The sequence below is a fragment of the Leucopleurus acutus genome (assembly GCF_964270905.1).
Source record: "Leucopleurus acutus genome assembly, chromosome: 5".
Taxonomy (NCBI): Eukaryota; Metazoa; Chordata; class Mammalia; order Artiodactyla; family Delphinidae; genus Leucopleurus; species Leucopleurus acutus.
In genome coordinates, this window is record NC_139147.1 from 130,818,196 (window position 1) to 130,842,773 (window position 24,578).

Genomic DNA, 24,578 nt, shown 5'->3' on the forward strand with positions numbered 1-24,578 from the left:
ATACAACTGACTTAATTAACTCATTAGACAGAAAGCACATTCATCCAACTCTGTGTAACCCCTATTTTCAATCTCATTTCAAGAGGACTGAATACCTTTGGGTCAAATCTAATCTGCAGATACTTTTGTATGGCCCACTTGGTTTTAAAAACTTTGAATGGGTTGCCCATGTTTTAAAAGCCAACTTCACATGGAAATCCAGACTTGATACTATCTTCCTGAGCATGGGAGCATTTAGCACACTGCGACTGCTCTTCCCCCAGAAGGTCCCAGTGGAGCCAAGCAGAGGCTGCTCTCCAATGGGCACAGCTGCCATCCCTGTGCACCCACCCACCGGACCTTTGCAGGTCAAGGTTTTAGCTCTGGTCTCTTCATAGTGGAATGGAAACCGGAGGCTGGTTGCTGTTGTCCAGGCATCCCTGCCTGCTAGAAATCAGCCTTCCAAGGAATTCTGTATTCTCTAGCTTTTTCTAATCCACCAACTCCAAACTCTGAATTCTACATTTCATTTTATAGTGAGACTCATTTGACTGTGTAAACAGTCTGTGTTTTAGTTTTAGTACAGAACTCTTCAATCAACTCAGTTGTTAAGCGTCCTCAGTTTGGGAGTAAATTTAAATCATTCTCTGGGTCTTGCCTCTTGGACCTTATCTGATGGTACACAGGCAACAGCTTAAGGGAAAAGATGTTTTAGTGTGTAGGAAACAGATGGTTTTGCTGACCAAAAATTATGGAATCTCTGATTTTGGAGCCAAGATAATGACTTTTTAGTTAGCGATTACATAACAACATGACTATTTTAAAAACTAACAAAAAATTACAAATCACTTTATGTTGACCTAAAGTGTCCTTGGAATTTGTTTTACCCTATTCCTGATCCCAAGTATGAAGACAATGAGAAAAATTGCTATTGATACAACAGCTCACCATTATTATCACTCTTCTTAGGCCTCACAGTTCCCAACACCCTCTCGTATTTAATCCTCACAACAGCCCCGGGAAGGATGGGTTAAGAATGATCATTATTTTATAGATAAGGGAACAAATGCAAGGGAGCCTTTGCATTCCTTGCTCACAGCCCCTCTGGCCACTAAAAGGGAAGTGCTTATACCATATAGGGGGCCATGCATTCCAAGCAGGTAGTTAAATTTCTAGTCAACAGTTTGCCAGAAACAGACTGAGTTTATCTGCAATACTTTTTGCAAATTGCTCTTCCCCAAATCCTAGTAAAGTTTAGGCATTTAGAGACATTTCATCACATAACAGACAATATGCCTTAGGAAAGGGATCACAGAATTTCTGGACTGAAAAGGGTTGTGGAGCTGATTATCTAGTGACAATCCTCGGGCTTACATGACTTCCAAGAGTGGTCTCTTGCCCGTTTCCCGTGTTCGTCCCCTGCGTTGCTCCTTAGATGGGCTGTGTGTTACTAGTGTCTTTCAGTTTTGCCACCTCTCACCACCCTCCCTCACCAACAAACACACCAAATTGATCTCAGCTCACTGCTATTTTAAAACACAGCTCTCATTCCTGAACCACATCTCGGCCTGCATGCCGATGCCTCAGCTTGGCACTCAGGACACTGCCCAACTGGCCCCTCCCTAGGCCTCAGGTTCGGTTCTCTCTGGACCCCTATATGCCACCCACACCATACCACCCCACCCCTCCAGATATCCTATACTTACTTTCCTGTTACCCTGCTCATGCTGTCTCACTTTTCTCTCTCAGGGCAAATTTCCCCACGCATAAATCTCAGATAAAACCTCCACTCCAAAAGAGGACAGAGGACCAAGCTGAATTACACCACGACTGTGTGATCAGCAACTTCCAACTGTAGGAAAACCAACAAGTCAAATGGCCACAGGGACTTTGACAGACAAGTGGTGGGGAAAAGAAAGGGATGGAGGGGCAGCCAGATTGAAAGAGACTCAAAGACACATTTAAAAAAGAAAAAAAGCAAGACCAAATTCTGGTGTCTAGCAATGTACATGTGGGTGATGAACTACGAAGTCACACAAGGAAGTGTTGGACAAGTGGTCACTTTTGAAGGGAGGGGCTATGATTCTGATGAGGGCACATGTTGGGGCTTCTGGAGAGGCTGGCAAAGTTCTTGACCTGCCTGGGAGGTCAAGAGTGATTCACTAATTTGTTCAGTGAGATTTTCTATACCTGTTTTAGTTTACAATAAAAAATGTTTAAAAATGAAAAACAGGGGCTTCCCTGGTGGTCCAGTGGTTAAGACTCTGTGCTTCCACTGCACGGGGCATGGGTTTGATCCCTGGTCGGGGAAGTTCCACATGCCATGAGGTGTGGCCAAAAGAAAAAAAAAAAGTAATAACTCAAATATTAAAAAAAAAAAAGAAAAACAAACTCAGTCTTCCTAGTCACATACACCTATTTGAGATTATCGCTATCTCAGGATAGTGGCTCAGAAAACAGACTATGGTGTCAAGTAAAAGTAGTTTTAATTTCTTACTCTGTTACTTACTAGTTGTGTGACTTTCGGTGAGTTGCTTTGCCTCTCTGAACCTCATGTTCTTCACCTGGAAGATGGGAATTATATCAGCAACAAGCCCATAGGTTTGCTGAGGATTAATTGAAGTCATGCACATACGACACTTTATAAAATGCTTGGCATAATGTTCAATAAAGATGAGTTGGTGGTGGTGTAATGAAATGGGAGATTGGGATTGACATATATACACCAATACGTATAAAATGGATAACTAATAAGAACCTGCTGTATAAAAAATAAATAAAATTCAAATATAAAAAAAAAGATGAACTGTTATTGGTATTCAAACATCAGTGACTTGCAGATTTATTTAAATGGGCCTTTACTGTAAATATTCACAATATTTACGTTCTTTTAGTATTTAAAGAAAATATATTGTTGTATTGATTTATGCTCTTCTAAAACACCTACTCCTAAATTAGCTGTTAGAATCTCTTTTAGTGAACATATTTTTATAACTAAATATTGCCTCTTAGAAACTAAAAACCTAGGTATATGTTAAAATACTTACATGGGTACATTACTTCATAATCTTTAAGTTGAGAGATGGATAAATCTGATGGAAAATTTTGAATTAACAATTTATGATATGAATTAAGTGTCCATTCCAGCTCTTCTTACACATCAACTGTGGAATAAACTTGGTTCTTGCTTTCAAAGGCAACTTGGAGGGTTGGATATTTCCTTATTCTTTAAGAAGTGTTTGTATATATTTTACATGTTTATATTTTCTTGTAGTCTGTGATCACACTAGAAGACCTCAGTGCTGAAATCTGTGTTATGTGAAATCTCCTCTCACTCTTTAAATTTCTTTCCTCTTAAAAATATTGGAATTAATGTGTCACATGTATTAAACTATTTATTAACAGCCTGACCCATTCCTGAATATTGTATGGAAAATAAATGAGATGCTGTCTGTGTCTTGAAATTTAGATGTGGTTGAAATACTAATGAAGGGATTTAGGAATGAACATAATATGTCAATGTAGCTGTATGAGATACTAGAAATGTGAGGCAAAGTCTGTTTACTGCTACTACTACAAAATCTGTCTTAGAAATAAAGATATACAAGGTCTTCAAAGGGAAAAATGAAACGAGAACAAATATATCTCATTAACAAAGCAGTCAATTCCCTTTATTTTTAAAATTTTATGTACACATAAGAATGATCTGTATAATGTACATTCAATATAGAAAGCTTTATATATTTGATAATGTATAGAACATTTCACAATTACACTAATCTCTTACATAACATCTTGACATCCATTTTTAAATTTTTTTGCACAACTCCTTTTTCATTCAATTTGGTAAAGCCAGTTATACATACCGACGTATGCTGTGAGCTCTCAGAAGGTTAATAATTGAGGAGAGGATACCAGCGAACAGGTGCAAGGACAAAACCTAATAGGTAGGAGAACAGCCACACAGACTCGATGCAGGAGAGGGAAATGCCCTTCTTAGGGGTGACTTAGATTTCCCAATTTCTGTAGACTGCAGTTCAACCCCACAGTCACACTAGTTCAAAAAAACATTATAAAAACTAGGAAGAAAGTTTTGTCTTTTTGATTCACAGTCTTGTAAACAGATATAAAGGAACAAAATGTGCTTACATACATCAAGAAAAAAAATTCTTGTGTACCTGCTTAGGTTGATCCACAGAGTGCTTTCTTATAACGTGATACAATTAGAATCACTGACTTTTTTCCTAAATAAAAATATACTTATAGAAAAAGGAATAACACTGTCATGAAACCAGGAGAAAGGCAGTTAAGAGTTTTCTTCAACGTATCAGCTGGAGGAATGTGGACGGGGCACTGGCCTTTCAGCGTTTATTGTCTCTCAAGAAAGTTTCAAGTCTGATAGCCAAGGTCGCCTGCCTCATGGTCTACGGGAGGCGGCAGGTTAGACATGACTGATGACGATGTCCCTGCAGTAAGGTAGCCAGCAACTCCAGGTCCTGCAAGAGAGAAAGGAAAAATACACACCTTCTAAAGAGCAGAGTCATGTGAGAACACTGACCTTTACAAAAATGTCAGAACCAGGTCAAGCACCCCATCACAAGGAACTGATACAATCTATTAGGATTACCTAAGCATACAACGAAAACTTTAAAACAGCTACACAGCACCATTTTCATGGTTTGCCTTTACTATACGACAAAGTTAAAAATCATTTCAAAATTTATGCTGGACAGTAACACTGGTGTGGAAATATGGAAAAAAATTTCCCTTCTCACATCTGGGAAGTTCAATCTTTCAAAAAATCCTGGATGCTGAAGGATATAGCTAACGTCAAATGAGAAAAAAATAGGAACAGAGGAAAGAAACTCTGTACTTGGGTCAGTCCATTCGAAAGTCATACGTGATGAATTCCCAACAAAAAACACTTCTATCCACATTCGAGATAACCTATTTTCATTTGGTGCAAAGAAATGCTACTATAACAAGTAACACCAAATGAACAAGGGTTGCTACACCAAGGTCTCTGAGAAAGAAAACGCAAGCTCTGGACATCGCTCATAGGTAAAAATAAGAGTGCTATGGAAAAGGTATCAATATTTTAGTTTTATATGTCTTGATTCTAACAATCTCTAGTGCACAAAAATGCCATTATCTATGCCAGCATTTATGAAGATGTGGCCTATGAGCATATAATGGCTTTAGCCCTCTAGTTTATCATGAACTGCAGAGACATTTAATTACACCTCAGAATCACTGCACAACTGTACAGAGTACTTGCAAGAGACACCGTACTGTAGCATAATACTGCATATTGAACAATACTTTTAGCTGAGATCATAGGAAACAAGGCAAACAGCTAAGGAACATTGAAGGGTTAGGACTAGAAAAGCAGTGGAAGCGGCATGCATTTAGCAAAATGGTTCTCTACCTGCTTCAGAGAGCTACACAGAAGTTAGCAAGCTGCCTGGCAGAGCGGATCTAAAGCCCGCTCCTGAGGTGAAGGGGACTGCTGCCAGTTAGAAGGGAAGGAGAGACACCTGAGGGGAAAAAAAGAAACATAAGCAGCAAGGGAAGTCATAAGGAAGTGCAAACAGCAGAGCAGTTTGATGAAGGCTAAGGTATAACAGGGACTGAAGCAGGACAAAAGGGGGACAATTCAGATTCATCTTGTTTTTAACTTCATGAGCATTTGTACTGAGGGCGTGAAGAAAGCAGACACTGTGTATGCAGCATGTGGTTACACAGTGGCCAGAGACAACTCAGCTCACGTGAGGTGCCGCTTGCCACCTGGAGTGCCCGGGAACTTAGAAAACCTAGAAAAAGGATTTTCCCTTTTCTAAGGCAAGGTGGGCCTGCATCTATCAACCCCTGCTTTCCACCAATCAGGACACCAGGCCTTCCACAGACTGCTCAGGAAAGAGACCATACCCCCTGACAGCGGTTCAGAGCAATAGCGCCACACGGTTACATCACTTCCCACCAACCTGCCACTCTGAACTTCAGGCAGCAGCAAGATTGCTAGGGAACACACCAAGGATGCAACCCTTAAGAATAAACCCCTAAACACTCCAGATTGGTACAGTTCCTGAGCACTTCTGATGTGGGCTCAACTTAGTTCACATCAAATGAATAGATTATGAGACCAAATCATGAATGCTACATATAGAGAAAGGACTAAGGATGTGGTTCTCAGACTACACGCTGAGGCACCCAGGGGCAAATTCACATGGGCTATTTTAAATTTGAGAGACAAGTGACATCTGTTGGATACCATACAAACAACTACTTGCAAGTTGTTTGGATATAACTACTTAATAAACTTAATTATTAAGCATTTCTTTTGGCCTAAGGGTAGATCAAGAAAAAAAATGACTAAGATAGGGCTTCCCTGGTGGCGCAGTGGTTGAGAGTCTGCCTGCCGATGCAGGGGACACGGGTTCGTGCCTGGGTCTGGGAAGATCCCACATGCCGCGGAGTGGCTGGGCCCGTGAGCCATGGCCGCTGAGCCTGCGTGTCCGGAGCCTGTGCTCCGCAATGGGAGAGGCCACAACAGTGAGAGGCCCGCGTAGCGCAAAAAAAAAAAAAAAAAAGATAGTAAGGCACTGTGAACTGAGAAATTTTGGGAACCTCTGGGCTAAAATCTAAATTGTGAATGATGGGCCTAGAAGGATTATTCAGAAGAGACCAAATTCTAGCCCCACCATTTGCCTCTTTAGGAAAGACAAGTCAATTCCTGGTATTTCTCTAAATGAAGTCTGAGATACTCTCTCCCTCACACTCCTGGCTTCTTCCAGACACGTCTGGTTTCTAGGGGCTGGAAGCTACAGTCTGCTAGGATACGACACTGTGTTCTCCAGAGAAACATGGCAGGAAAGAGTAGGGGCTGCCAGAAACGGGGCACATGGCACACCGTGTAAGGCAGCTGGACTCTTTAAGAGGGATGTGAAAACCAAGAATCCCACAGAACGGAATTGGCTGCCATGATGGAGTAGTGGAAGGAGCACGGCCATTGGTGAAAATGAACATGGGATTCTCAGTGGGGGGAAGAAAAAAGAAGCCCTGTCTTAGCAGCAATGTCCTACAATAAACCGACACTGACCTTAGGGAATCTTTCTTAACATGGCTCCCACTGTGTAGTCTTGGACATGTGCAAAAAGAAAACCAAAAGGTAATAAAAACCAACTCTGCAAAGAACTAATGGACCAGTTTGATGAGAGGCCCAAGAAATGCACCCTTGCTCCCTTTGATGACCTTAGGAAAACAAGATAACTATTTCACATGCCTCTAATTAAAATAGAAGTAAATAAGTATATAGTACAGAGTTCTTCATCTCCAAGTCTAGCTCCTAAAAGCATCTTTGCCTTGGCCCACTACTCTTTCTTTCCCTGTTGTTCCTTCTTTCTCTATTGATTTTCTAGGTGAGGAAATCTGAGGATTTTCACTGCTGAAATTATTTTTATAGGGCTTTGAGCTTGTTAGCACCAAGCTCTTCTAAAACAAAATAAATGGCTAAGTAACCCAAGGCCCTACACAATGAGCAGTTACAGCTTAACTGCACCATGGGTAAAGTCCCATTGAGGCACTTTTAGATGAACATTTATCATAAAACAAAACAATATGCCAGGCTAGAGGGTCAGTCTCATCCCAATTTATCAACATTGAGTAATCCTACCTAGGACATTTTAATTTTTACCCCAAATCCTGAACATGTGACTGAGTGACATTTGCTCAGCAGCCAAGAAGAAGAAAATTATAAATGTGATTAGTCATTCCCATCTTATTTTGAAATAGTAATTAGCTTTCTCTCATCTCTCCCCATCTCCTAAACAAAATCGACTTATTGGAAGAAAAGGCTGGTGACGACTTATGTTCTCACAGCACCTTATTTCATTTGCAAATTGATTAGACAGAGGCTGGTACAAACTGAATCTTCTCAAGACTGAAGGCAGGGTGGGGTAAATTTAAAATTCCAATTCAACACAACACTGTATACATTCCATGGAGTTCCACATAACGGAATTTTATCATTATTAGAAGTACTAGCCTCTTTTATCAAACAATGACACACAATTCAATGGAAAAGCTCAAACACAAAATAGAAAACATTTGACAACCCAAGAGATAAATAAATATACATCGGTTCAACCAGTAGTACTTTCACAACAAAAGAACATCCCAGACTGATGATGTGCTAAGAACTGGACAATTTGGGGGCCAACACAGCTCAGAGCTAGTCTAGATTGTCCAACATCAACTGATGTGCCCTTGGGCTTCAACAATGACCTTCAGAATGGCCACAGTAAAACTCCAGGCCCTTTCCAGGCTGGGATTTATACCACCTACCCCTCGATGGCTTTATATGGAACTTGCTGCCCCCTGAGCCAGACCAAGGCTGTGAAGAAATTTATAAACCCCAGCCTTTTTATTTCCCTAACCTTCTGCAGCCCATCAAAGCTGCTTCTCATAACTCATTCAGAAGCCACGCCAGGGATCCAAGTAAAAGGAAAGGCACAGACAGAAACCTTTTGGCTCCCTGAACTTTTCCTATAGTTATCAGGGAATCTGGGTGGGGGTGAGGACCAAGTGATTTCTAAAGGAACTGTAGGTCTCTGAAGATAAATCCTTCTCTCTTCTGTATTCTAACGACAGACCTTTTGACCCACAGCTGTTAGTACATCAAGGATCACCTGCAGTCTTTTATTCCATCCAGTCAAGTCAGTGAATGCAATGAATGTGAAGTACACTCAAGAACAAAAAGAATTAGAAGAGGGCTTCCTGTCCCTGCTTGTAATCTATATCTTCCTATTCTTCAAGGTAAAATTTTAAATAAGTTTACTCTCAGCCAGAAAAAATACAGCAGATTTTCCAATCATACCATTCTTACATACAAAGTAATGAATATAATACCATGAAAAGGTGGTATTGTGTAAACTTTTTGGGAAAAGAGTCTAAAGAGGTAAAGTTTTTAGTGTGTCTATAAGAACATACTCCTACTTAGAAGCTACAGCTTTACCCCGAATTTGAAAGAGATATGGAAGAGACTAAGAATATATTCTAGCTATTTCTCTCCATAGACATCATAGGGCAGGGGATGGGAAAGGTAGAAGGGAAACCCATGGCACTCTACTCTTAATGTACACACATGTACCACATGTTCATAAACTCTGTAAGTCTGATTATAAATTTTAGTGTTTTAATATTAAAGAGGTCACAGTGGAGGAAAAAACAGTAATGTCACAACCACGTCTAAAATTAAAACCATATAAAACTTTCTCCAAAGTCCTCACTTCTGAATATTTAAGATTTGGTCTTCAGGATTTATAAATTTCTATACTAGTGATCAAGATTATTAAAACAGTTACACTGGTGTGAGAAACGCTGGGTAATTAATTTTTTCTCTCAATTTACCTACATCATCTCTGGTTAGAGGAGGACTCAGGGCTGACATTTTTAAAATATTATAATTTCAGGCAGACTGCAAGAACCACTTAATATTCCTAAGGTTAATTTCAAACTAAAAACTTTTATACCAAAAAAAAAAAAACTTTTATACCAAAGACCATATTTCATTTTCAGACTTACTAAAATAAGTCTGTCAAATGGACAAATGTCCCAAGCTTCTGAAGTGTTTTATCTTCTGATCCCTAGGCAGTAAAACATCCTTTCCTTTATGATACCCACATATTTCCTCCCACGAAAAGATAAACCCTAAATATTTAGTAAAACTTCAGATAACACTGGTAACTTTGAAGAAAAAATATTTCACATGTGAGTATGCATATTTGGAATTTCAACCTAGTATTCTGACAGAATGGAACGATGTTGTCATGTTTCTGATACTGATATTTCTGAGTAGATATTTCTCTACTCTTTTGTTACATGTTCAAGATAAACATTTTAATACAGCCATACTCCAAATACAATATATGACACCATGGATTTACTGGATCAAAACTAAGCAGAGTCCGCGTTGCAGTCAGCACACATTCAACACCACAGCAGTTCGCATGCTGTCTGGGCTAGAACCAGAGGTCCACTGCATGCCCACAGCATCTCCAAGACAGGTAGCTAGGAACCTAGGAAAACCCTCTAAATGCCATTTTTAGTCTAGACAGGGCAAAAGACAGGTCCAAGTGGCTTCTGCCATGTGTCTTAGGGAAGAGAATTGGGTGTGGTTTACCTGTGAGGTATCCTGCTGTTTGTGACTCAGAAATAAACAAGTCATGTTTCTGATCTTTGAAGGCACTCCAGACTGAAGAACGAGACAGGATTTCATTCACCTAGGGAAGTAAAACAAACTCTTTGAATTTAAACAAACTAAGTGCTAGATGTTGGTAGATGAAATTAAAGAGAAAAAGCAAACTTCCAAGACAAAAGGAAGAGGCCAGCTGAGGAAAGAACCAAAGATGAACCAAGACCTCACATTCATCAGACACTCTACACCAGGCACATCTCATTAAGCCAGATGCAAAGAAGTCCCTAAATCAGTCTTCCCTCTAAACTTGGACTCTACTATTTGAACTTACTGACTTGTATGTAATTTTGGCATGAAGATGTTCTTGTGATAGTAACAACTGGCTGACAGTGTGGTGTGGGTTCATGAAGTATTCCCGAGGAAGGGGTTTGGGGAGGAGCTACTGCAAAACTCAAGCTACAACTTTTTTTTTTTTTTTTAACATCTATTTATTTATTTGGCAGCACCAGGTCTTAGTTGCGACACATGGGATCTTCATTGTGGCATTAAGGCTCTTAGTTGCAGCATTCGGGTTCTCTGACCAGGGATCAAATTCGGGCCCCCTGCACTGGGAGTGCGGAGTCTTAACTGCTGGACCTCCAGGGAAGTCCCTCAAGCTACAATGTAAAGCACTTTTTCAAACTATGGATGTGGCCTGTTAGAAGTTTAAGAAATCTATTAAGACAGTTGTGATCAACATGCTTGAGAAAATAAAATAGATTAATATAGAAAGCATCAGAGTATCACATATAAAGTGGGCAAAATTGTTCTGTGATATATATACACATATGAGTATAAATAACATGTGTGTAAATGTGTATTGGACTAAGATGGAAGACATGTTTCTTTCTGTGACACAGATTAAAACAAAGTTTAGGAAATTCCAATGTAGAGGATATTTTTCGCATATCAAAGTTCAGATCAAAGTTCAGATCACTGGGTTGCACAGTGGACACAAAGATGAGAAAGACTTTCTCTGTCCCTGAAGTGCCTACAGTTTAGTAGGGGAGACAGACAATGCCAGATAACTTAGTGGTAAGCATTAAAGTAGAGATATACACGGGGACTGTGTGAGTCCAAAAGACTCTTTGTCCCAACCTTGGGGAGAAGCAATGGTGGAAGTGATTAGTTGTGAAGGTGCTAAAGTTCCTATTTTGGAAACTATCATAATTCTTTCCTTCCCTTGGGAGTGGAAGGTGGGGGTCAAGGTTGCTCTGCTAATTGTCATCAACAGGAATCTGGAGGGGAGGACAATTGCCGGTGCATGGTACACAGGAGTGCCTTTGCTTGGCATTCAGAACGCCCACAGGTAACTTTATTCAACATATAGTTAATGACTGCAGCAGCACATGCTGTCTCTCTTCTTTATTATCACCTTAAATAGTTCAAATGATAATACTGCTAGGAGGGACAACAGCATAAAAAATGTTTCTTTATTTGGAACACACAAACACAGTGGATTCACTAAAGGAGAGCTTTAAGTCAATTTAAACCTACAGAAGAACATTAGTAGGTAGAAATAGTCCAAACATCTATGAACGGATGAATGGGTAAACAAATTGTGGCATATACACACAATGGAACATTATTCAGCCTTAAAAAAGAATGAAGTGTTGAAACACACTATAACGCAGATTAACCTTGAAAACATGCTAAGTGACAGAAGCCAGACACAAAAGGTCACAGATTGTATGATTCCATTTATGTGAAATGTCCAGAATTGGTGAATTCCTAGAAAACAGAGTGGTGACTGCCAGAAGCTGAGGGGAAGAAGAAATGGGAAATAACTGCTTAATTGGTACAGAGTTTTGGGAACTAGATAAAGTGGTGGTTATACAACATTGTTAATGCACTAAATACCAGTGAATTGTTCAATTTAAAATGGTTAATTTTGTTATGTAAATTTCACCTCACCTTAAAAAAAGAGAGCGTTACTAGATAGGGCTATATAATAATACTGAATAAGGAACTCCTCAGAAGCAACATTAAGAATAAAACCAATGAGGAAAATTAAATTACTGAACTGGTTTGAACTCAGCATATGCATGCGGCTGAAACACATTAATAGAATCTAAGTGACAACAAAAAGGAAGCCAACACTTTGTAAGTGCTAATAACGGAAGGAGATGAAACTAAAATGATGTTCTGTATCTTTTAAAATGGTATTATGGGATGGTTAATGAATGCGGTTATCACTACTCCACAGTAACTCCTAGAACTGAAAGTTAATCTTAACCGGCAACTAAATGCTCAGTATTCTTCTATGTTGAAGAATGTGCAACATGTTACCACTATCCAGAGAAAGAATCCTCCCAGTGACTATTTGAGTACATAGTTTGTGTTTTATGAGGCAGCTATGCTAGTCCATCCCTGGTTTTGGGATCTGCTCCAGTTACGGTCAAGAACCACACCTGTAGGTGGAACCTGAGCTGAGGTGCATAGATCACCAATGGCCAAGACACCTGGCTTTGAAAATGCCTTGTAATCGGCAGATCAAAGTTACCTCTGTGTAGACTCACCTGTTCTCCATGCTGCAGGCTTCGAGTCATTGCCTTGAGAGCTTTAACAATCTGAGCCTTTGTGGCTGCTGGGCTGTCCAGATTTTCAAGGCCAATGCCTTCAAGTAATTTTAAGAGGTATGGGACCAAATCTGCTTTCAGGGCCTAGAAGAGAATATTAAGTATACATATGTGTGTACATGTGTGTATATATGTGTCTGTGTGTCTATATATAGAGAGAGAGACACAAACACAAATATATACGCTTTAAAAAATGTAAGCCATCCACTGAGGAAATAATTTCACCCCCAGAACCATATCTGGAAGAGGACACTCTGCTTTATTTTATTTTAATGCCAGATGCAGAATTTTGGGGGTGAGGGTATCTAATAATAATGACATTTTTACTTAATGAGATTTTATTCTGTTCCATCAACTATTTTAAATGCTATATGCTGATTATTTTACTTAATCCTCCCAACACCTAATGATGTAGGCATAACTATAATATTGCCGATGGAAAAATCAACGCATGGAGGGTAAAACATGTTGACAGTCACAGAGCGAGATAGTAATGGAATCTGTGTCTGGACCTATAAAGTACAGAACCTGAGCTTCAGCGAGTATACTGGTCTGCTTCCTCTAAGGACATGTACTGATAGGCAACAATATTGGCAGTATATTAGTTTTCACATTTTCTTAAAACATCAACCTTTGCATTCACCATACATTTTCTATCAGCCTAATAAAAGCTAAGTAATACTCTGCTACCACACAATTTTCACTGCCCACTCTGAGATTCAAAGGAAAGAGGTGGAAGTAACTAAGTCAGTCTACCTCTTTTTTACAGATATTATTCTTGGAACAACCCTGTGAGAAGTCATAACTTTATTTTACAGATGAGTAATCTGAGTACTGTAAGGGTAAATATCATGCCTGAGGTCACAGAGCCATCAAGTGGTAGAACTAACTCATGTTCTTTCCAATACAACAACCCTCCTAGCCAATTATAAGTTTGAACCTCAGAGCATCCAATTATCTCCTTGAAATGTACTCAGTACTTCTAACCTGACTGAACAAGGAACAGAGATGGAAGTGGGGGTGGATGGGGAGAGAAGATGTGAGAGGAAAAGGGGCTGGGAAACAGGAGGGCCAGATAATAAGGATGCAAGGGCCTTGTATTCAGGCTAAGGATGTCAAATGTCACTTTGTCATCTGGCAGGTAATGGTAAACCACTGAAGGATTTTTAAGTGAAGAATGAGTTACACTTTTAAGAGTTGTATTTTAGAAAGATCACTTTCTCAATGGCTTCTAAATTTATTATATGTTTTTTTGTTCCCTTGATGTCTGCAACATTGGTACCCACTAAGTCTTCTTTTCATTAGATGGGTAGTCTCTTTGAAAAGGACTATAAAAACATTGGCATGTTTTTTGAACATGACTTAAAAGAAACAAAGGAATGAATAAACAGAATGAATCTTTCCAAAAAGGATAAAATAAATTTTACAAAGCAAGTTAAGGATAAATGCTTAGTAAATAACCAAAATTTAAAATTCAGACATCACAAAAGTACTTTGATATTGGTAGGATTTTGGGTAGCTGGCCCACATTTTCTGTGTGTATATATACATGTGCCTGTGTGTGTGTGTGTGTGTGTGTGTATAAAATATAAAATTACACATGCACAAATTCACAAGTTACCTCTCTGCCAAGTCAGGGAAACCAAAATCAGTGCTAAGTAAGTGAAAATCTATTTGTTTGGTATGTTGCCTTCCCTAAAATAGAAATCTAGAAAGTCACTTACTTGTGCCACTAATTCACTCTGCTCCTTCTGAAACATTCGGTTAATTGCTTCACAGGCTAGACCAACAGTATCTGGTCTCTTTTTCATTCCATTTATCAGTGGGCCAATCGTCTCCAAAGATGCCATGGCTCGAACACACAGCTAAGTGCCCAAAAAGAGAAGGTTACTTGTAGACTAGCAATATTTTATGTAACAAGGTAAATACCACAATAATATATGAAAAACCTACATTCAGTTCAAGTTTTTGTTTTCTTTTGGGCCGCGCCACGCCGAAAATCCCTTAGTTCCCCGACCAGGGATTGAACCCATGTTCCCTGCAGTGGAAGCGCCAAGTCTTAACCACTGGACCACCAGGGAAGTCCCTTCAGCTCAAGTTTAATAATGAACTAAGTCAAATTCAGTCTCCTATTAATCAGATCATTTAAACCAGTTTAAGAATTGTTACAATACCATGAGGCTCGTATGGATTAAGGCACATGGTAGGAAAGGGATTTATACTTCAATGTACATTAGTCAGGAAGAGGGAGCACAGATAAATTCTAGAACTATAAGCTACTAAATGGATTCATCAATACCTCGTTTTCAGACAGGGCATGAATAACTCGAATGGCACTCTTAGGAATGGCATTGTTCCTATGATTCATCGCCTGGATAACTTTGGGAAGATGGCCCAATGGTGGGACCTGATCAGCCAGCTGAGGCTGTGCATTGAAGAGGCATACTGTTGCCATTGTCAAAGTTTCCAGAGTTTCTCCCTGGAGAGGGTATAAAACAAACAAGCAAACTGTAAAATACTGATGAAGTCCTAAACATCCTTGGTAATTATTTGGTGTTACTAAGGGCCCACAAGTTCTAAGTGCTGATACTTAAAAGTGATCCCTAAATCCTAAAAGAACAACAAACTTCCCCATCTTGACAAAGGCATGAATTTAAAAGACTTTAAGAATGTGATACATTAATCTAAGCAGCCTTTCTCTGGGCATTTCTATTCCGCATCTCATTTCTACTGCAGATAAAAGAGATGTCTATTAAGAAATCATCTCTCAAAAGATATTACTAGAAATTTTCAGATAATGTTATAGAAATGCCAATATCAAAGAACATCAATAATTCAGGAGAATGAAGAACTAGCGAAAATGTTTTCCCCAGTTCTATTAAAAATCCTACTAATTAACATGTCTGGCTGCCATAATGCACTTTCTATGGTGGAAAATGGATTGCAAAAACCTGTAGCTTATACCATTATATGCAAACATATATATCCATAACATAACATGTCTTAAATAAACATGGAAGCTGGTATGCACCGAAAAAGAAAGCAATGTAGAAGGAAAATGTTATACGTTTTTCTGTTTCCAAGTTTCTCCTTTCTGAGGATTTCATTTTTTAAGCAAACTATATATGTAGTAAAAATCCTAGTAAAGAGAAAATGTGACTATAGAAAGAGACATATGTAAATATCTAACGTAATGTTAATTTTTTTTGAAGTCTTGCAAAGCTAATGATAGTAACTAATGATTTCTAAGTACTTGACATTATACTAAGTACTCCACATTTATCAAAACTCATGAAAACTTCAGCCTTAGGGGCAGATGCTGTTACCTTTCTATGAGGTAACTGAGGCAGAATCAGGAGGCATTACTCCAGGTCACAGAGCTAGTCACTGGTGGGGCTGGTACTGGGGTCCAGGACCATCTAACACCACAGATCGGGCTCTTAATCACCTCTATAGCCAGCTTGTTTAATTAATTATGTACCTCAATTATTTTCAATATATGAGTTCAAATAACAAAACCTTATATTACATCAGGGTTTATGACTTGCCAAGCCAAGACCAAGTCTACTTTCCTACTCACTCCTGCTTTCCTGCTAGCCTTTGGCTTTGAGCATAGGTACAGGGTTCACCCATGTAGTTAAGACTCCCCTGTCAATTTTTTTAAGTAGGGTCATTCCTGCCATCTATGGCAAGCTAAGTGAAGAACATGCCCTAGCAGGACACACTTCCATTTAGGTTTCTACACTGCACATTTAGGTTTCTCCTTAAAACCATACAATCACTGGAAATGGGACGGAAGAAACCTTTCAGAGCTACTATAATTGTTAGAAATAGCATCCTCTCAATATACATAACTCCAACTTTTACCAAGAAGTTTCACTTTTGACAAGGCATATGTGAATTTAAGGGTGGCTGCTACATTGAAAGAGGTAGCCAATTCTTAATGTATGGTCAATGAGGATGGTGTTTTAACAGAAACACTATCAACATGTTTAGCAAACTATACAAAATGTCTGGCTGACAGCTAAAGCTTACATGAGGATTGTTCTTCTCCAGGAGCTCAGTTAACTTTTCTAGCAGTGCAATAAGAAATTCTCTAGGCTTTCTTAGAACCCAAGCTGGCTGTGCAATAAAGATTCTCAAGAAAACTCCTCCAACAGCAAGTTCACCTTCTGCTTCTGCAAACACCACAGCAAAATCCTCAGGCAACTTTAAATAGAGAAAGAATAGTCAAGTCACTTACTCCTCATTAGTTGTACATTAAGCTAGAAATAAAAACCCTATTAAAGAAATCGTTATGAAATTAACTAGTCCTTAAATAGTCATTATATAATCAAATCAAAATTACTGTTTTATTTTCTCTTAACAAAATTCAGAAAAAGTCCTTTGATTAAGTTACTTACTCTGAAAGTGAGTATTCCTACTTTTATGTTTAAAACCTTATTTTCAAGGGGAAGACCTAAGTTTCTTAATGACAAAGTATCTAAAAGGTTGGCATTAAACTCACTCATCAGGAATTTAAAAAAACAACAAAAATTTACAGTAAAATGTAGAATTCCTTCCTCTGAATAAAAGTATACTTTACCTTCCAGTTTACATCAGGGTTGTCTTGCTGATTTTTAAAGTGCCTTGGGAAAAAAAAAGGGGAAAGGACATCAAACTTCAGTCACAAGACACACTTTCATGCACGTAGAGTAAGCCTTAGAGAGGTGACAGACAACGTGAGGCATGCCTGCCTGCCCGGTGACCCCATCTGAAGGCCCTAAGTTACTGCGTGTCTCTTGACTTACTCGAGCACCATTTCTCTAACTGTCATGGACACTTTATCTCTGGAGCTGTCATTCCAAATTAACTCAGGATTTTCATGAGTTCCTTCAAAAATATGGACGGCAGCTTCAGGGTTGTCTCTCATGGCATCCATAAAAACGCTCGGGAGAAATTTCATCAATGTAATTCGAACCTAGATGAGGAGGTTTGAGAAAGAAAAAAGACCTATTGGAAACATCTCAATATTTGGTCTGCTTTACATTTCTCTAAGATAGAATGTTGCTGTAATTTGTGTTATGGCTGATATGGGCCACAACTATCATCCAAAAATTCTGGATTGAGAGAACAGATAAACCTTGGTTTATGCAAAGGTAACAAGACTCACTACGACCTGCTACTACTTACCTATCCAGGTTCATTTCCTCTCTCCTCCTCAAATTTAAGAAACATTAAGAAATTCAGCACCAGTGGTGTGTGAAGTTCCCACAGCACACCACTCTGCCAGATCCTGCCCTGCACATGCTGTTCCCTCTTCCCAGAAGGCCCTTAGCTGCCCTGTCCCTCCACCCCTCCCACACCCCACACCCTCACAAATTTTTCTCATGCTACCTTTGTGTCGTACAAGTATTTTTTAGTGCATTTATTTTGCTATATTATGTTTTACATTATACTGTGCCTTTTTCCAGAAAGGATTTAAAAAACAGCTTAAAAAAATATATCCAACACACACATACACACAAACTGAAAATTAGTCTGAGGCATAAGGACAAAGGGAAAATGAAGGTTGGAAAGATAAGTTTTTCCCTCAGGTCCTCACATAGTTTTCCCTCCTTTGTGTCATTCAAGTCTGTGTTCAAATCTCATCTCATAGAAAACTTCCCTGGCCAAGTCTGTCTTGCTGTCGCTGTATTTTCAGCCCCTGTCACAAGCACATACTTGAATGAATATCTCATTCAGTGTATACTCTGAGTATACTCATTCAGATTCTTACTTGAATGAATGAGACTAATAGGAAGTCAGTACACAAAGGAAACATCAAAAGCTCTGTAAAATTGCAAGCAATATATTACAAATTTAGCCCTGAACTCCTAGCAGCCAATGAACTAAAGGAAACAGTGTCAGTTACATGATAGAGAGCATCCACAAAACAGGATGTGTGTCACTTTTCTGGGTCAAATGGATCTAAGACATAAATACAAGAGTTAAAACTATAAAACTCTTGGGAAAAAATACAGGCATAGATCTTTGTAAACTTGGATTAGATAATGGCTTCTTATATATGACATTAAAAGCACAAGCTACAACAACAACAAAGATAGTATGGACTTCAGCAAAATTAAAAAAAGACACCATCAGTAAAGTGGAAAGACATCCACAAAATGGGAGAAAATATTTGAAATCATATATCTGATAAGGGACTGGTATCCAAAATATATAAAGGACAATTACAACTCAATAGTAAAAAGACAACCCAATTTAAAAATGAGCAAAGGATGTGAACAGACATTTCTCTAAAAGAGAGGTACAAATGGCCACTTAAGCACATGAAAAGACATTTAACATCATTAGGCACCAGGAAAATGCAAACCAAAACCCTGAGATAACACTTCATACCCACTAGGATGACTATACTCAACAAAGATATATTGGGTGGGCCAAAAAGTGCCTTCGGTTTTTTAAGTAAAAATAAAAGACACATTTTTCATTTTCACCAAGAACTTTATCGAACAACATATTCACCCTTTTATTCAACTACCTTCTGCCATTTTTCAGGCAACTTCATAATTCCATCTTCCCAAAACTTATCTTTTTGAGCAAATAACTGTTCCAGGTACCTTTTTCAGTCTTCCAGGGAAATGAAATTTTTTCCATTAAGAGAACTTTGTAAAGACTGAAATAAATGGAAACCCTAAGGTGTAATGTCTGGTGCATATGGCAGATAAATCAGAACTTCCCAGCCAAGCTGTAACAGTTTTTGCCGGGTTGTCAAAAGATACATGTGGTCTTACGTTATCCTGATGGAAGATTATGTGTTTTCTGTTGACTAATTCTGGACGCTTTTCATGGAGTACTGCTTTCAGTTGGTCTAACTGGGAGCAGTACTTGTTGGAATTAATTGTTTGGTTTTCTGGAAGGAGCTCATAATAGAGAACTCCTTTCCAATTCCACCATATACACAACATCACCTTCTTTGGATGAAGACCGGCCTTTGGTGTGGTTGCTGGTGGTTCATTTTGCTTGCCCCACAATCTCTTCCATTCCACACTGTTGTACAGTATCCACTTTTTGTTGCCCGTCACAACTTGTTTTAAAAACGAAACGTTTTCATTACGTTTCAATAGAGAATTGCATGAGAAAATATGGTAAAGAGGGCTTTTTTTTTTTTCTTTCCTTGCGGTACGCAGGCCTCTCACTGCTGTGGCCTCTCCCGCTGTGGAGCACAGGCTCCGGACGCGCAGGCCCAGCAGCCATGGCCCACTGGCCCAGCCGCTCCGCGGCATGTGGGATCTTCCCGGACCGGGGCACGAGCCCACGTCCCCTGCATTGGCAGGCAGACTCTCAACCACTGCACCACCAGGGAAGCCCCAAGAAGGCTTTTCTTGCTTAACTTAATGTGGAATCCAAGCATCAAAGCAATTCACATAACCAAGCTGGTGCAAATGATTTTCAGTGCTTGATTTGGATATTTTGAGTATGTTGGCTATCTCCTGCGTGGTATAACATTGATTGTTCTCAATTATTGTTTCGATTTGATCGCTATCAACTTCAACTGGTCTACCTGACCGTGGAGCATCGTTCAGCGAGAAATCTCCAGCACAAAACTTCTGAAACCATTTTTGACACATTCCAGCAGTCACAGCACCTTCTCCATACACTGCAAAAATCTTTTTGTGCGTTTCAGTTGCATTTTTACCTTTCTTGAAATAATAAAGCATAATATGCCAAAAATGTTCAATATTAAAATGGCTACACAAAAATTAACCAATATTGATTAAGTCTTTTTTTAAATGCACGTTGATATGACAGCTGTCACATTCAATCTAACAAAATTGTTTTGAATGAAGTTAAAGACAGCTAAGTGCTACTAGAGCCATCTTACGGAAAAAACTGAACGAACCTTTTGGCCCACCCAGTATAACAAGTGTCAGAGAAGAGGTGGAGAAATCAGAATCCTCACACATCACTGGTGGGAATGTAAAATGGTGCAGCCACTGTGGAAAACAGTCTGATAATTCCTTGAAAAGTTTAAAATAGTGTTACCATATGATCCAGAAATTCTACTCTCAGGGAAATAAAATACATATCCACACAAAAACTTGTATACATGTGTTCACAGTAGCCTCACTCAGAATAGCCAAAAAGCAATAATCCACATGTCCATTTTCAAATGATAAATAGAAAAACAAAATGTGGTATATGTATACAATGGAATATTATTTGGCAATAAAAAGGAAGGAAGTACTGACACATGCTACAACATGGAGGAATCTTGAAAACATTATGCTAAGTGACAGAAGCCAGACACAGAAGACACATATGATTCCATTTACGTGAAATGCTCAGAATAGGCAAATCTATAGAGACAGAAAGTAGGTTAGTGGTTGCCAGGTGCTAAGGGGAAGGTGAATGGGAAGTGACTGCTAAAGGGAATGGGTTTTTTTCCTGGGTTGATGAAAATGTTTCTAAAATTGATTGTTGTTGCCCAAACCAATGAACTGTATACTTCATATGTGTGACTTGTATGGCATGTCAATTATATCTCAATAAAGTTGTTACCAAAAAGGAAAATAAGTTTACTGACCCCAGTTCTAGAATCTCTTGCTGCAAATCATACAATTAAGGAGCTGACACTTGTATTTTTCCTATACAGAAAATTTAAGTGTAAATATATTCACCTTGGTAAAATCTGTCCCTCATGTATTTCAAAGGTCAAAAAATTACTGAAGCGCTCAAAAATCAATTCTAGTACATATTTATTTTAAATATCTAAAACATTATTTAAAACATGTAATATTAGACATTATAATTATGTGCTACCCAACTCTAGCTTTAAGAAAACTCAATATTAAATATCAATATTCATGGACTTCCCTGGCAGTCCAGTGGTTAAGATTCTGCCTTCCAATGCAGAGGGCACGGGTTAGATCCCTGGTCGGGGAACTAAGATCCCAAATGCCGCGCATGGTGTGGCCAAAAATTTTTTTTAAAAAATCAGTGTTCATGATTTTATGGACTCTTGCTATAGGTATCCAAATGCAATCGCCCTTATCCCATCAACCCTGTTGATGACAGATTATTAACCATATTCCCAAAGTAAAACTGTTGCAGGTCCTGTGACAGATTCTCAGGAGATCAGACAAGGAAAAAAAAACAACTGAATCTAATGTGTTTTACTGATGTAAAGTAAAACCTAACACTCTGGAAGTGGAGGCTCAGGAGCCTTCATTTCATATCTGGGCTGGCTTCAGTGAGCATTACTTCATGTGAAACTGATTTAATAACAGAAGAAGGGGACTTTGATTACACATGTGTCTGAATGCAATTCTATTTAGAAGTGCTGTTCTAACAGGTTCCTGCTCTGCAAATTGGACCATGGTTCCAGAGATCATCTTGTTAGCTCCAGATTCTTAATGGGAGATCTCCCTGCAGAGAGGGGAAGCAAAGGTGCCGTTACACTCACGTGCTATATGGCTTTAACTAATACAGGTGTGGGGTGTATCTCCTTCACAAGCTACCTCCACAGGCCAATCCTCGAAGTGTGAAAGTCTAACCTAATGTATCATCCGTCATAACTTAAATATACTTTTGTTCTTTCTTCAAGGGAGATGAACAGTTTTATCACCATAATTCAAATACTCTCTTAAGACTTCTCAATTCTAGTGCAGGCTTCACCGACTATAATTTTTCTCTAACTAGTAATATATAGGAATAATTTCAGGTATGTCGATCTTCCAACTTTCACATTAAGTTATTTCCTCACCATCTCAGACTTTGGTAACGCTCATGAAATCCGTTATCAAAGTTACAGAGCTTTAGTAATTTCTTTCTAAGAACCCATTTTGTGCTCACCTTTGGACCTATTAGTTTATCTGCTGTCATTTTAGCAAAAAGTTCAGCTGTCTGGGCTCGAACCTGTGGATGTGTTGAATTGCAGAACATGTCTAGTAAATAAATCAAAGCTCCTGTGAAGGAAAGAAAGAATTAGTGTTTATACTCTAAATAAAACAAAATGACTTTTCTAATCATAGAATCATAGTAGAATTCATTTTTAACCTTGTTTCAACTCAATGCAGTTTGTTTTTTTTTTAAACTGTAAGCCTTCCAAAGCATTCTTCTAGTTTATCAGACTATACAAAGCAGCTCAAAATAAGCCTCACCATTACTGAGCATGACTGGATGAGAAAGCACTCCATACATTACCTTTTGCCATTGCTTCTTTGATTATTTTTGTACTTGATGTCAAAGCATAAAGAGTTTCCAGAACAAGCTGACGACCTACAAAGTAAAAGACATTTCAAAGAATGTATCATCACATTAGCTTACATTTACTGGGCACCAGTGCCAGGCACTGAACTAGGTGTTCTACACAGGGTATTATACTTACATCTTCACAATAACCAGCAAGACAGGAATTGTGGCCTCCATGAGTGAGGAAGCTGAGACCCAGTTTGACCAACCCATGGATTCATAGCTAGTGAGAGATATAGCTCACTATACCACTGAGGTATATAGAAGTTTATAGAAGTCTGACTTCCAAAATCCACACTCATAACCACTATGCCATACTGTCTTGCTACCTCACTGTTCACTGTGCAAACAAAATCTTCTCACCTCCTGACACCCTGAGAACACTCTATTCAGGGATCTACAATTTTTATGTGGTGCTAGTATCTTAGAGAAATGAGTAGGAAGTAGCAGTTGCAAGACACTGTTCCAATCTAAGACACAATAGCATCCTTCTGCACATAGTCTGTGCGCTTCTCACCCTTGTCATTGAAGTAGACTCAGCTACTGGACTTTTCTAAAGTCAAAATGGCAACAACAGACAGGTGACCAAAGGAGTAAAGAGTTGGCAAAGAGGGTGAAGGCTGCCAAGTATTAGGCTGAGACTAAAACAACAAAGGATGGTAGCCAGACTGAGCTAAGTTAACAGGCAGGAGAAAAAACACTCAAAAGCAGATTTTTAAGAGAAGCAACAGTACTTCATTGAAAACCTACCACTGTTCTAACCATAGTTTCAAAGGAAAACAAGTCTTTGTAGGGGTTAGAGGAAGTTAACATTTTATGTTTTTAATGTCCCTTAGCAAACAGTTAAAGATAATTTAGTCTAAAATATAAATGATAGCAGAGTAGGCTGAGATATCTAGATGTCAGCTATTTTACCGGTAAGATTAAAATAATGACTGGACTATATAAATCCGATATGAATATAAAATAACTTTCAAGTTATGACTTCTGTAACATTCTTCACTTCATCAATCAGTTTAATTTTGCATTGTTTGAAGCCTCGTAAAGCTGTTAAAAACTAAAAAAAAAGAAAAACCAACTAAGCTTGTAGGGATGATAAAAATAATCTGTGAATGACTTTTAAAAGTTGTCATTTTAAAGAGCTATTTCAAACGTCGTTTATTAAAGAAAACAAAAATATTCAATGGAAACTGAACTCCACTCAACTCACTGACCCTAACACGTGCAAGGCACTGGGGCATAAAACGAATGCGACAGGTTGCTGCTCTCAAGGAGGTGAACAGGTGTGAAGTCAAGATTAACATGACTTCCAAGGGGCTAGCAAAGCCAACTGAGCAATGTCTGCTGACAGTTAAGTGGCAAAGTTGGACTTAGTATCGCCAATTGCCTTTGAAAAGCAATCTCAAGGTTGATCCTAGCACTTATGCTAGAAGACTGTACAGTTTGTAAGGAGTCTATATTATTTCAGGCTGTATTCAAGAAATCAGGTTGGTGTATTTTAAAAAACTGGTACCATTTGGTGGTAACAGTCGCTATCAGCATCAAATCAG

At 38.8% G+C, this 24,578-nt stretch overlaps 1 protein-coding gene across 3 annotated transcripts in view; it reads right to left on the minus strand.

Moving 5' to 3' along the window:
- Positions 1–3,623: 3,623 nt before the first annotated feature.
- The window catches only part of DNAJC13 (DnaJ heat shock protein family (Hsp40) member C13), a 125,327-nt gene continuing 104,372 nt past the window's right edge, over positions 3,624–24,578 (minus strand). For 2 of the 3 annotated variants that reach the window (XM_082839219.1, XM_082839218.1), the window contains exons 47-56: positions 22,981–23,055; positions 22,630–22,742; positions 17,583–17,752; positions 17,378–17,420; positions 16,828–17,001; positions 15,092–15,271; positions 14,517–14,657; positions 12,733–12,876; positions 10,160–10,259; positions 3,624–4,475 (exon numbers count right to left, since the gene is read on the minus strand). In XM_082839219.1, the coding sequence (XP_082695345.1) occupies positions 4,369–4,475; positions 10,160–10,259; positions 12,733–12,876; positions 14,517–14,657; positions 15,092–15,271; positions 16,828–17,001; positions 17,378–17,420; positions 17,583–17,752; positions 22,630–22,742; positions 22,981–23,055 (1,247 nt within the window). In that variant the 3' untranslated portion in view covers positions 3,624–4,368. Of the gene's footprint in view, positions 4,476–10,159; positions 10,260–12,732; positions 12,877–14,516; positions 14,658–15,091; positions 15,272–16,827; positions 17,002–17,377; positions 17,421–17,582; positions 17,753–21,939; positions 22,204–22,629; positions 22,743–22,980; positions 23,056–24,578 lie in introns of those variants that run through there. The other variant, XM_082839220.1, reaches the window with a different exon arrangement.